We start from the raw sequence: 14,051 nt of genomic DNA on the forward strand, positions 1-14,051 counted from the left end.
TTTTTTTATTTTATTTTTTTTTTTTGGGTAAGTACATTCATAGAAAAGAAAGAATTTACAAGAGGTCATATAAAAAGGGCCACACATCATAGGACAAACCTTAGGTTAGGCTCAAAAGAATCAGTAATCATGAAACTACTAACAAAAAGCTAAACTAGGCAATTAAAGCCAAAAGCAAAACAAAGCACCAACACAAAACTAAACAGTGAAATCACACCTTAACTGAGGTTGCCCAGCAACACTCAGTCCTCTTGTTTTACAATCTTAAAGAAAAAAAAAAAGATTGGAACCAAGAGGAGCCGACACCACAAAGTCAAGAGGAATACAATTCAAACAAAAATCCTACCTTAGGACATGCCCTTGGTTAGGAACAATACTTAGCAAAACAAAAGAAAATACAAGGAAACTCAAAAGAAGAACCCAAAACGACTCAATCTTCATCCAAGGAATGATTGACCTAGGGAGGCATCAATCGACCAAAGCATGAACAAAGGAGGAGGACTTGAAGACAGCCCTAGGGAGGCCCCATAAGTCCGCCAAAGTCCTATTAATAAAGGAGGCCTTGAAGTTTTTAAAGTCCATAGCTCTTTCTCTCACAATGCATTTGATCGAATTAATAATAGAACATATATCCTTACACTCTCCCCCAAACATCCTACTATTTCTCTCCCTCCAAACCCAATACACCATAGCCCCCAAACAAAGCTTAGCAATAGCATATTTGAGCTTTTTTCCTTTTCCATCTTCTAGCAAGATATAATGTATAATCATGCCAAGGTCTTACTAAATATCCCAAATGAGCTAACTCAAGAATACTACACCATATGGATTTAGTGAATGGACAAGCAAAAAAAAGATGATCTAAAGATTCTTGTCCCATATTGCAAAAACAACAGTTAGCATTAGAAGTAACAATTTTAACAATTTTATCAATACCCGAATCATAAATAATTTGATTACCATACTTACTAATCAATAGGGGTGGAAAAAACCGGTTAATCGGTATCTTGAACTGAACCGGTTTTCGGTTTAAAAAAAAAATTGAACCGAAACCGATCCGGTTTTAGTTATAAACCGGTTTAAAGCCGAACCGAAAATTCGGTTCGGTTAACCGGTTAATTATAATGGGCTACATTTGTTTGGCCCAATTCGGTCAAACCCTCCACTTTGACCCTTTTTTTTCCAGGTTTTTTTAAACTTAAATTAAAGTTATATTTATTGTAATTGAATAATTTGAATTCATATAATTTTAATTTACATCAAGTATTAATAATTTAAAATTACATTAGTGAAGACCTAGGGATAAATTTTTTAAAAATGTGCAAAATATAAAATTATTTTTTAAAAAATTGAATTTTGGAAAATGAGCATTAGTGATGACCTAGGGATAAATTTTTTAAAAATTGAAAAATAAATTTTTTTTTTTTATTCATTAAACCGGTTTAAAAATCCGGTTCGGTTAATCGTTTTTATTATTTCAAAAAACCGAAACTGAAAAAAAAATGAAATTTTCGGACCGGTTTCGGTTCAGTCCGGTTTTTGGTTTTTTTTTTTCCACCCTTACTAATCAAGGGCCATTAGGGTGCCAATTATCAAACCAAAGAGAAGTGAAATTTCCATTCCCAATAACGTTTTTAATAAATCCCCAAACCAACACCCTAAACTTAAGATTATGTCTCCAAGGCTAAGAGCAATCTTGTCGTGCATTAATCTCCCAAAGGTTTTTATTTTTAAGAAGGTAATTTCTCACCCAAGTCACCTAAATGGAGGGCTTTCTATTTTTCACCAATCACTACAAAATTGATTATTTTGTGAATGAATGTATATATTCTACAATTTTGCTGGATAGATGCTTAATAATATAATTCCATTGATTTAAGACAAGAAAAAATCATGCATATGAAAACCATCTACTTTTTGAGCAATAAAGCTACCATTTTAACATTTTCCAACACTAATTAACGAGATGAAGGTCAATTTCTAAAACCATCTATGAATGGTCATTTTTTCTTAAATCATCTATAAGTGGTCATTTTTCCAAATTCATTACGAAAAGGTTGCAAAAAGCCCAAAAACGTCGTGCTCTAACGAAAAGCTATTGGCCTTGCACGCCAACTGTTTGACAGAACTCTCGAGTTAATTTCAAATCTGTGAATTTACGATATTTTCGCTTCAAATTCACACAATGCAGCGTTTATCATCAAGAATCTCAAGGGCGAAACTCTCTTCTCTAACAACTCCATTTACCAAAACACATTGTAAACACACTTTCACTACATTTCTTGCTAATCCGGGTCTCCAAAAACAGCAGCAGCAATATGCGATTCCATGCGATTTCTTGAAATGGGCCTCGCTTGGTTTTTATAGAACCTCAAAGTTCGCCACTGGGTTCACGCCGTTGCAGCCAAAGCCGTTGGATTCGATCATTGATATCCAGAGAGCCAAGGATAAATCATCCGAGGACCTTGCTTCCATTTGGGACGATGTATGTAACTTTCATATTCTTCTGTGCATGTCGTTGTTATAATTTCCAGTTTAAGGGTCTTTCTTAATTTCCTCATGCCTGAATTGTTGGTATTTCAAGTTTTTGAGTACAATGATATCGATCCTTTTGTTAAATCTGCGTCCATTGCAGGGACTAGAGTAGATAACTGCTATTCTTTGCTTGTTCAAACTTACAAATTAAAATCAAACCCCTTTCCACGCTAATGTTAGTGGAATTCATTTTCCAACCAGCTGAACTAGCTAGAACCCACTAATGTTTGATATTGCTTTAGCAGAGTTTAATTTTGGTCTGAATTTAATGTTACTAGACTGGTGTATAGGCCGGATAACTTCTTCAATGCCATTCCGCGAATGGAGACTGAGTAACTTAGTGATGAGTGACTTGGATGATTAGAAATAATGTGTGATGAGTGACTTGATGGTAATAATGCTTGTATGAATGAAGATTGCTATTTTCGTAGTCGAGAATTATCACTGATGCCCAAAAAAAAATAAAAAAAAATAAAGAGGGAAATAATTTATCCTCCATTTTGTTAGAAAGAAAGAGAACAAGTTTCTGATGTTTCTTAATGCTAAGTCTCCATTTTGATTTTATTTGTGAGTTCTAGCCTTTGAGCTTATTCCTGCTTGTACCAATGTTAAGTTTCTACTTTGGCTATGGCTTTGAGTTTTAATGTTCCAGGAATATGAATGTTTGCTCAGTGATGCCTTATGAATCTTGTTTTCTTTATTTCTGCTTTCAAATAGGAAACTTTCTGACAGTTTTGTTAGTAGTGGAAGATAGGTCATGAGCCTTTATAGATTTGGCTGCCGAACCCAAAACATGCTATGCAGGATGAACCAAATCCCCAATAGTTGCCTTCCATTTCAATCACTTAAAATGGCTCCTTTGTTATCTTTGGCCTGGGACTGTACCTTCATGTTGAATGATTGTTTTTCAACCCGTTGTCCTTATGTTATCTTGATTGGAGTGACAATTTTATTAAAGCGTCTAATTATAAATCATGAATTATGATTACTTCTTCTATTTTTAATTTTTTTATTCCAATGATTTTTTCTTCTATGTTTTGGTGGGTTGGTGTTATATCAGTATCACATAGGAAGGGGCCACATTGGTGCAAGCATGAAAGCCCAACTATATCATTTATTGGAGCACAGAGCAAGAGATTGGTAATTATTCATGCATGTCTCTGCTGTATATATCTCTTCATCCATTATGTTTCTTATTTTTACTTTTCTATCAATCTTTGCAGCCGGTATTTTGTAATTCCATTGTGGAAAGGAAGTGGTTATACTACAATGTTTGCTCAAGGTTGGTCTCTTATAACTATCCTATGTCTAATATGCGCAGCATATAATATGTTTAGTTGTTCTCTCATGTGAAAGTCAATCTATTTGTGATAAAAAAAAAAAAAAATTCGTTGTCTTGGTTGGTCCTTTGGCTGTACTACCTATCTTACGACTTGTATTTTATTTTATTTATTTTATTTTTCTTATACAGGATTCATTCACCAATTCTGTAGATTCTGTTATGAGTTATATGACTGGTGCATTTAACAATGATATTTAATTGTACTTATGGTTGTGAAAAGTGTAAATCTTGAATAAAAGAGCAATAATTGCAATTCTAGAAAGAGGATTAGACCAATGTGTAAACAAGCTTGAGTTAGTTTATAGTAATAAGTACCAGTTTCCTTCTCTTCTTCGATGTGGTCACGGCATTAAGCAAAAACTAGGTAAATAAACTTCCAAGGTGGGGAACACTTTGCAATGCCACATTAGCAAATGGATTAAACAATCTTAATACTTGTATTCATGCTGTATACATTTGGTATGTATCTTGTAATAAAGACTAGAATGATAAACAATCATGGAACAGGGTAATCAGAACTAGTTTCTTACCATTTACTTAATCTTTCCTACTACTTTTTGGTATCATGGAACAAGGTAATCAGTTGATGATAAATTTTTTTAGTAGAGACAGATGAAAAAATACAATCAGAAGTATAGTTATTCTGTTGTTATAAGCAATGGTCTCAAATTTTCCATGTCAAAGCTAGTGTCTGTGTGACATTTCTCTTCTGACAGAAAACATAATTTGGGTTTACGTTTCTTTCCTTATTAAAGTAGAATTATATGTTGAAGCAAGTATTAAATTGCTTTAACTATTTGTCCTGATTGCCTGGCTCCTTATCATCAAGGTGTTCCATGGAGATATGACCACATACCTTAAGCTTTCTGGTGATAATGTTTCACAAAATTATAGAAAAAGGTGGTACCTGCAGATGTGAATAACCTTAGGTGTTCTAATTTAGTTTGGGAATACTGAGTTAAGTATATTGCTTGAAAAAAAGTTAGAAAGCTTAATGTTATTATATAAAACATGGCAAGGGTGATTGGCCATCATAGCACTGTGCTCTTAATTTTGATAACCAAATAAGAGTTGGAAGATGCTCCTTCCATTTCTTTGCTTAGTTTTAGCTAGGGCCGGCCACTCAGTTAGCATATGCTAGCCAAAATACACCGAGTCACAAAAAATATGTTTTGAGAAAGCAGAGAAGAGAAGTGCTCCTTGAAGTGAAGCTCGTAGTTTACTCAAAACATTCTGCCTTTTTTTCAGTGCAATTGCCACATATTCTTTTTACTGGACTTGAAGATTACAAGGCGAGAGGAACTCAAGCAGCCCCCTACTTCACTGTAACATTTTACAGAGACTTTGCAGAGAGCAAGGACCTGGTGCTTATCCGTGGAGAGGTAGTCTTCACCAGTAAGCTCAGTGACTCAGAGGCAGAATGGCTATTAGAGACCACCCAGTCTTTTTATTTGAATGATGTGAGGTATAAGCTGGTGGAACAGTTCAATAAACAAACTCATGATTTCGAATTCAAGGACGTCCTACGAGCCTTGAACATGCCCGTCTTGTGATTTCCCCAGAAAAGAATAAAGGATGTTCTTCAAAGTAACTGTACAACTGTAGAAGGGAAGAGTTCAACAGCAGCATTCAGCAATAAGATCACATAGAAATATTGTTCTCCTTCTTTTAAATTTTTCTTCTTATTTCAACATGTATACTTTTCAGTTATAGATTTACTTGAATTATCAGAAGATGTTTCTTCTTGTATTGACAACATTGGTTTTATTACTTCATGTTCTATACCATGGTGCTTTGAAATGACCCAAAGTGTAAAGATTAAGGACAACTATGCGAAGGAGAATGGTCAAAAAGACAATAAAACAAATATGTAACAGTAATTCATACTGGTGCCCCAGTTGTCAAGGCATGAATGGATGCACTTTAGACAAGGCCAAAACGGTGCGTTGACCCTTCAGAGTTAAAAGATGAAATGAAAACGACACAGTTTTAATATGTAAATCAGGTGAAATATCGGGTTGGGACCCGACACGAGGTCGATATACCGTGATGTTTGTTCTCTTAGCAAATAACACTGTCAAGCAAACCCTTATTTGCAAAAAGGAAGCTCCTTGAAGTTGAAGAGTTTTTTGAGTTTCGTAATCTTACCCTATTCTCACTCTTCCATTATTCTTCCAGCCTCGTCTCATCTGTACGGTCTCATCTCTGCTATTACACTTCTTTCTTCATCATGTTTTTGGTTCAATTTATATTCGTAATAATCTCATACTCATACTCATTTCGCTTTTTCTTATTGTTCGATCTCACACTCAGCTCTGTACACAAACCAACAAATAACAAAATAATAGAAAATTTCTCCAATGACTGAGCCCTCCGAGGAAGCTAAGCAAATCGAGAAGCTTTACGAGTTCGGCGAACGACTCAACGAGGCCAAGGACAAGTCGCAGGTCTAACTCTAGGGTTTTATTTCACTTTTTTTTTTTTTTTTAAATGCCTTTTTTGAAATGATAGAATTGACCTTAATAATAATTGTTCTTGTTTTGTAGAATGTGAAGGACTATGAGGGGATAATCGAAGCTGCGAAAACGAGTATAAAAGCGAAGCAGTTAGCGGCACAGCTAATTCCTAGGTTTTTCAAGTTTTTTCCTGACCTCTCGGGTCGCGCCGTCGATGCACATCTCGATTTGATCGAGGAAGAAGAACTCGGGGTCAGTGTTTTCGCTTTCTCTACTGGTTCAACTAATTCTTAGTTACTTGGTATTATTTGATTTTTGTAATCTTTTTAATTAGCTACTCTTTTCATTCCATTAAATGCTTAGACGCCCTCTTAAAAATGTGTGATAAAATTTGCTCATTTTTTTTTTCTTTAATGAATTTCTTTAGCTTTATATTTAGTATGTTAATAAAAATATATTTGCTGTTGAGGATCTGTGCGAAATGAAAAATAGTTTTTGCTGTAGAAAATAAAGGTATTAGAGTGTTATATATTATGAATTAGTTTGGTGCTGGAATTACTTTATTGATTCGATGCTTTATTTTCATTGTGAAAAAATGCAGTTATACTGAGCTCCGTACTTGATTGAATAATTGTATGAAAATTGAAATTTTAACTGTAAACAGGTTCGGGTTCAAGCAATTAGGGGTCTTCCTCTATTCTGCAAAGATACACCAGAGTATCTTTCAAAGATTGTTGACATTCTTGTGCAACTTCTTTCGGCTGGTAAGTTACAATTTGTTAATAAAAATCTGCTTCTGGATATTTATTGGGGTCATGTTATTGGGCATTTTATCTTAGATTTTCTTGATGCATCGTAGAGGAAATTGTGGAGCGTGATGCTGTGCATAAAGCGCTCATGTCCCTTTTGAGGCAAGATGTAAAAGGTATTTTGCTTTTATCAAGTTGATATATCTAAGTTCTTGTTATATGATGATGAGTTAGGAAATAATTTATAGCTTATCTAGGTTGTTTCACCAGTCATGTCTATCTTGAATTAATTATGTGGGTGAGAATGGGCATTTGACTGATGCCAATGCTGTTACTCATAATTTGAGGAATACATTATCTTTGATTATGAGAATTAGAGATTATTTATCAGTCTATAGGGAAGTTTATGTTATGGAAAAACTGCATCAAGTCTCCGTATAGCTATGTAATTGTGTAATCTCTACTGTTATCTTATAGTTGAAAGCTTATATTGCTTATTCGTAAACTAGTCATATCTAGATTATTTGTGCTATCTTAAAAATATAAGTTTTTAGTTTATATTTTAAGTTATCTAACAATGAAATTTGGAAACAATGATTCTTTTGAAAAATGTGATCCTGTCTTATTGTGGAAAGTAGCTCAGCCAACTGTTCTACCTTGTAGTGTTTTTTGTTTGATTGACTTAGTGCGTTGAAGCATGCAACAGATGTTTACGTCAAACATAGCCCCTAATAATTATACTTCATAACAGGTGGCTATGGCAAGAACTCCAGTCTTGTATGCCAACTACTTCAAATATTGTGGAATTCTTTTTTGTCCATTAAGCTATTGTGGGCCATATCATGCTTAATTTATGTGTTTGCTCTTTTTCTTTGGCATAATTTTATGATCTTGTAGCTTTTATCATGTTTGTCCTTTCTTTTCGGTGCAGATTTGCATTAATTAGATTCAATTCTTTTTGTCTTTTGAGTGTGGGCAAGGAAGAGGTGGTTTGCTGCTAAAAGCTATGTTTTTATTTTCTTTATTTAGTTTATTTAATTTTAAGTTCACGGAAAAGAAATAGAAATACAGACATACGACTCATTATTGGTGTTAGTTGGTTCAAAAGTAACACTGTCGTATACTCAAGGCACATGAATATTGTAATTATTAGAAATCCTATATTAAATGTGCTTTTTCATTTAGTATTTTATCTGAGTGCACATCGGTGTTACCATCTTTTGCATTTTGTTTTCGTGGTTTCATCTCTGGCTGAATTAATTTTGTTGTTGATGCAGCTTCATTAACTGCCTTATTTAAGCATGTTGGGAGTGTTGATGAACCAAGCACAGATGAAATTATTCGGGAGAAGGTTCTTAGTTTTATAAGAGATAAGGTTGGAGGACCTCCTATATCATGCCAATTGCTATTATTATTCTGATTCTCTTTAAGATGATAATTCACTTCTAAGTTCACCTCATTTGCAGGTTTTTCCTCTTAAATCTGAACTCTTGAAGCCTCAGGAGGAAATGGAAAGACATATAACCGATCTGATAAAAAAAGTATGTTCATGGTCTTAGGTCTTTTTCTCATTGGAAAATAAGTGCTCTCTCCTGTTTAATTTTTTTTTTTTTTTTTTTTTTTTTTTAAATTGTGCTAAATATGCGTGACTAATTTGAATGAGGTCCATACAGAGTTTAGAAGATGTAACTGGAGCAGAATTTAGAATGTTTATGGACTTTTTAAAAAGTTTGAGCATATTTGGAGAGAAAGCTCCTCAGGAACGCATGAAAGAGCTTATTGGAATCATTGAAGGACAGGCTGATTTAGATGCACAATTCAATGTGAGTGTGTGATTTTTTGAGTTTGGTTAAAAATTGCAAATATATAGTTTTTGCTATTCATCATCTCTAGTCACTTGAGAGTCATTCTTAATAACCTACTTAATGCATTTTTGGACATGTAGGTCTTCTGAGCCTTTTGTGGTAGTTGCCATTCTTTGCATAAGAGTTTTGAAATTCATGTATATTGTTTCCATCTTTGTAATACCTTATCTTGTTCATGTTAACTTAGATTGTTAATTTGTCTGAATCTTGAGGGGAGTAGTTGTTATGTCATGATATCTAATATGTACCTAGTTGTTTTTGTTTATTGTTTGGTATGTATATATGGAGTAACAGATGACAGATAATTATGAAACCCAGAGCTATTATGATCACAAGGAAATGCAATGAGAATTTGGTATCTTCACTTTCTTATAATGGTTATATTTAGTAATTCTCACACTGCTTTTGAGGGAAAGGGAATATTGGGGGAATACATGATCTTGTTTGAAGTTCTGGCACGTTTATTGTGCGTGCTTTTATGCAAAACTAGCACACTGTTGGTGTGACTTTTAAAGGAGACTGTATTCTATTACTTTTTTTTTGCCCTTCTCCATAAGTTTGCTAGTCTTGAGAATTGATATTGTTTTGCATAACCATGCTGTTTTCCCTCTTATGACAACTTTATTTATTTAAATGGTTTTTAATGTAGGTTTCAGATGCAGACCACATTGACAGATTAATATCATGCCTGTACATGGCTATGCCTTTCTTTCTGGTATGGATTGTGCTTGATGTTGTTGGATATTTTACATTAGAAATTTTCTATTTTTCTTAACCCAATCTCCTTTATTTTCTAAAATTTTAACCAGAGAGGTGCATCGGGCAGCAAGTTTCTTAACTATTTGAACAAACAAATTATACCAGTTTTTGATAAGGTAATGCCACCTTCCCTGTAAACGAAAGCTTTTGTTTGTTTATTATTAAAAAAAAGTGTATATTTGTTCTTATTTTTGGAAGTATTTTAGGTGTTTATTGGTTTTGAAATAGAAACAAGAAACAATATGGAAAAGAGAATTGGGAAAATAAGATATAGAAATGATTGTGAAATTTTGGTGATAACAGGAAAATCTAGAATGGACATTTTTAATTTTTATTATCCAAATGTGTGTAAATTGATTATAGCTGTTAAAACTCTAGAAAAATAGCTTCTTTGTATAAAAAAAACTCTTCATAACTCACAAAAATTTCGTGAGCTGTATAATTTAAAAAATTTATAAACATGTCTCAGTGATATGGTGTTTTTGCAGTTTCTTATAAAAAAAATGATGATCTGTTTCTCTTGGTTGTTTCTGTATGAAATACCTGTAACATTTCCTGGTTGATAGAAGTTGGTTTCTGAACAAAATTTGAAGTTCTCTTCAATTTGAAGATGTTATTCCATACAAGGGGCTACCTCCTTGAAAGACTTGTGGTCTAACTCTTTATTGTTCCAGTAAAGAACTTTTTTGATATATATACTAACAATTTTATTCCCTTTCAGCTTCCTGAGGAACGAAAGCTAGATCTTCTTAAAGCCCTTGCAGAAATATCGCCTTACACAACACCACAGGATTCAAGACAGGTTCTACCTTCTGTTGTTGTTCTATTAAAGGTATACATGCTATTTACTATTGATCATTTATTCAGAACTGTAATATGGAAAGATATCAGTTTAAAATCTAGTTTCTCTATTGAATTTGTTTTGTATGTTCTCACTTTTTAGTGGTTTCATTTGTCTATGGCTAAGGTCCTGTTATAATGTACTTGAATTAGTAATTACTGGATCTAACTAATATAAGTATTTTGCCTGCAAGATCTGTATATGTTTAACTGTTTGTTTTAAAATTCTGTATTCTGTCTTTTCAGAAGTATATGCCTTTGAGGAAGACTGGAGGAGAAGAAATGAACTTTACTTATGTCGAGTGCTTGTTGTTCTCTTTCCATCATATGGCTCACAAGGTTGTTAATTTAACCATATTAGCTTTCCCCTCTCGTTGGTTACTATTTTTTTAATTAGAAAACGACTTGCCGGGTACTTTGCAATGCTTATTTTATCTTTTTATTTATATATTTATTTTTATTTTTATAGGCCCCCAATGCCACTAACAGTCTATGTGGTTACAAGATAGTCACTGGTCAACCATCAGACAGGCTTGGAGAGGATTTCTCTGAGTGTTTCAAGGACTTCACTGAGAGGTAAGGCTTGGAGAGGATTTCTCTCGAGTGCTTGTTTGTAGCTTTTATAATCTTTTCTGCATTTTCCAACAGTCACCATATTGTTTGTAGCTGCATTGAGTTTTCTGAACTAATATTGGTAGAGACATTTTCTTGAACTTATAGCTATTTTGCCAATCCTTTGTCAAAATGGAGCAGACGCGTGGTCTTGCTTTGAAGGATCTGGGACTTGTGAAGAAAATCTAAGATAAATAATTGAATTGAGCTTATTAAGTAAAACTGATAAAATGCTTGTATTGAGAAAAAATGTAAAACAATCATTATTGCAATCTACTAAGGCCTTCTTTTAAAAATTAAAGAGAATTTTTTGCAACAACTTCCACTACTATATGAATATTGAGTTATCTTAAGATACATGCAAAACTCGGTTAATTCCAAGTAGCTTTTGCTTTTATGACTGGATAAACTAGTCACATTGACAGGCATCTGCATGAATTCTGTATTTCATTCCTGTGACCTTTCTTTCTTTCTTTTTGGTTTGCTTTTCAAGTTTGAGAGTTCAAAAGCAGTTTTCCTTGAAATTACTGAGATCAAGCCATGTTTCACCAGTTAAAATTTTCCCCATTTCTCGCCGAGTGAAGTTTTTGTTGATAAATTTAATTTCTCAAATAGTTTGTACAATAAGACCTGATACACATATTATTCTCTTTCTTGTTCAACCTATGAGTTGTAATCTGTTATTAATATTGTCCCCTTTATTGTCATGATGACATAGGTTGACTACTGTTGAGGACCTAACTAGGGCAACAATGAAGAAATTAACTCAGGGAATGGCTGAGCACAACAAAGCAATGGCTGCCGCTAAATCTGATGAAGCTAAGGATAACATTGTAAGTTTATTTTTGGAAGACTCTAGGTCTCTTGTGCTGTATTCTTAGTATGTTACCTAATTTCTTTGTTTTATGTGAAGAAAACTCAAAAACAGAATACTACAACTGGGCTACGGACGTGCAATAACATTCTGCACATGTCAAAGGTAAAAGGGAGTAAAGTCTTGTTACTTGCAATTTGATTACATGTATAGGTGAACTGTCTTTACTAATCTCTGGAAAATTTAAAATTGCAGCCGTTACATTCAAAAACACCTTCATTTATTGGAGATAAGAGTGTCAACCTCTCATGGAAAGAAGCAGTAAAGCCTTCTGTGACCTCGACAACTGCAACTGGGTAGGACATCTGTGTGATACTGAAACTCCTTCTGTTTAACTGTTGATGCTGTGTACTTATCAATTTCTGTGTTTATTTTTAATCTACCTTTTTATAGCTGTACATTCCCATGTGGAATTATTTTTTATGGCTTCATTTCACTAGCATGAGGTTGCAGGAAAGTGATAGATGTTGTGTTGAGCGTTTAGACTGAGGTATAATATGATAATATGATATTATACCTCATATTAGTTCAGAGTTGAAATGAACTAAAACTTGGAGAGGTCATCAATGCAGTGACCCATTGAAATATACGAGAGAAAAGGACACTGTTCCTGCAAAATTTGATTATTTGAATGGACCTTTTTAGTTATTATCCTAATTTTGTATAATTTTGTGCAGAGGGAAACGACCTGCTGCCAGCAATGGTTCTGGCAATATGGCAGCAAAAAAGGGCCGTGGATCTGGAGGCTTGCAAAATCAACTTGTAAATAGAGCTTTGCAAGGAATATCGCAAGGTGGAAGGGGAGGTATGAGGGGCAGGGGTAGGGGTGGTTGGGGTGGACGTGGAAGGGGAAGAGGCTATCGGTAACTCTGAATAATGTCGGCAGAGGTGTAAGAACAATGAAAATTCGGAAGAATAACTGTGTAACTGAAGAATACAGATAGATGGGATTTGATTTATTGTAATTCTTGTCTGTTGAAACAAGTTTTGATTGACAGATAACCCCGTGAATGAGTTTCTAGATTAATCATGGACAAACAAAGGCAACTGAGTCCCTCTGGTAGGAGTACAACTTGATTGGCTGAGGATGTGGGTTTCCTTTCTGGTTTCTATCAAAGTAGAAGTTTTAGGACCATTTCAGGAAATTTGCATGCTTGTTGGTGCGTGTATTCATTATGCAGGCATGTCCATTTGTCTGACCATCTGTAGAATTTTACTTAATTTAATTTGGTTTGTGGTGAGCATGGTAAGACCTTTAAATAACTCGGTGGTTGTATCTTTTGAGTAACAAGAAACAATTTGTTGCTACTGAGAGACTGCATTCACACACTACTATGCTACACGAGTCTGAGCTGTTAGTATGCTTTAGTGCTTGCTAGGAATAAAAGGATTTCCAACAAATTCGTTCAACCGTCAGCAAAAGTTTGGACTGCTTGAAATATTTGTCATTTTATTTATGCGTATCATTCAACTCCTGAGGCCTGAAACTATGTTTGGTTGGCTTTCAGCTGGGTGAGTACGTCTCTTTTTATTTTTCTAGTGAGTGAACAAGGTTTGTGCACTAACTCTAAGCAGTCCGGTGAGGGAGAAAACCACTTCCCTTCCAATATCTTTTACTATCCATTCTGGATTCAGAAAAGTCAGTCGCTCTTGGAGAGCCTTTCTGAAATACCTCAAGAGAGCTTTACTAAAGCCTTACATATCTTTAAAATGGCTAAAGAAACATATATTCAATGAATAAATGTTCTTAGGGCAGATGAGATAAAATGAAATTGAGTTAAATGACTCCAGCTAAAGTTTTAGCGTCACCACCGACCTCTCTGCCCTTCTTCATCGAGACTCCAAACTCCGGCAACCAAAAGTATCTTTGAGATGTGCGTTTATGATCCTTACTCTAGGAGTATGCAATAGCTTGCCAGTGAAGTTGCTTCATTTTGGATCAAGACTTCTGAATTGATGTTTTCACAAATTTATTCTATCCAGGCCCGGTGGATAGCAGTTTTTCGTATCGGAAAAAAA

At 34.3% G+C, this 14,051-nt stretch overlaps 2 protein-coding genes across 2 annotated transcripts; both read left to right on the forward strand.

Annotated features, from left to right (window-relative positions):
- The first annotated feature begins 2,077 nt into the window (after positions 1–2,077).
- Positions 2,078–5,661, forward strand: LOC116125177 (ATP synthase mitochondrial F1 complex assembly factor 1). Its single transcript, XM_031410909.1, has 4 exons — positions 2,078–2,485; positions 3,596–3,675; positions 3,759–3,817; positions 5,126–5,661. The coding sequence occupies exons 1-4, from the start codon at positions 2,186–2,188 to the stop codon at positions 5,428–5,430; spliced, it is 744 nt and encodes a 247-aa protein (XP_031266769.1). The 5' UTR covers positions 2,078–2,185; the 3' UTR covers positions 5,431–5,661.
- A 249-nt stretch (positions 5,662–5,910) lies between these two features.
- On the forward strand, positions 5,911–13,074 carry LOC116125189 (apoptosis inhibitor 5-like protein API5). The gene is made up of 17 exons (XM_031410929.1): positions 5,911–6,068; positions 6,191–6,324; positions 6,424–6,585; positions 6,998–7,097; positions 7,193–7,258; positions 8,360–8,457; positions 8,549–8,623; positions 8,756–8,905; positions 9,597–9,662; positions 9,757–9,822; positions 10,428–10,538; positions 10,793–10,885; positions 11,016–11,122; positions 11,877–11,991; positions 12,072–12,137; positions 12,228–12,328; positions 12,710–13,074. The coding sequence occupies exons 2-17, from the start codon at positions 6,238–6,240 to the stop codon at positions 12,897–12,899; spliced, it is 1,653 nt and encodes a 550-aa protein (XP_031266789.1). The 5' UTR covers positions 5,911–6,068; positions 6,191–6,237; the 3' UTR covers positions 12,900–13,074.
- Positions 13,075–14,051: the final 977 nt, after the last annotated feature.

This window comes from Pistacia vera, unplaced genomic scaffold, assembly GCF_008641045.1.
Source record: "Pistacia vera cultivar Batoury unplaced genomic scaffold, PisVer_v2 Contig160, whole genome shotgun sequence".
Classification (NCBI taxonomy): Eukaryota; Viridiplantae; Streptophyta; class Magnoliopsida; order Sapindales; family Anacardiaceae; genus Pistacia; species Pistacia vera.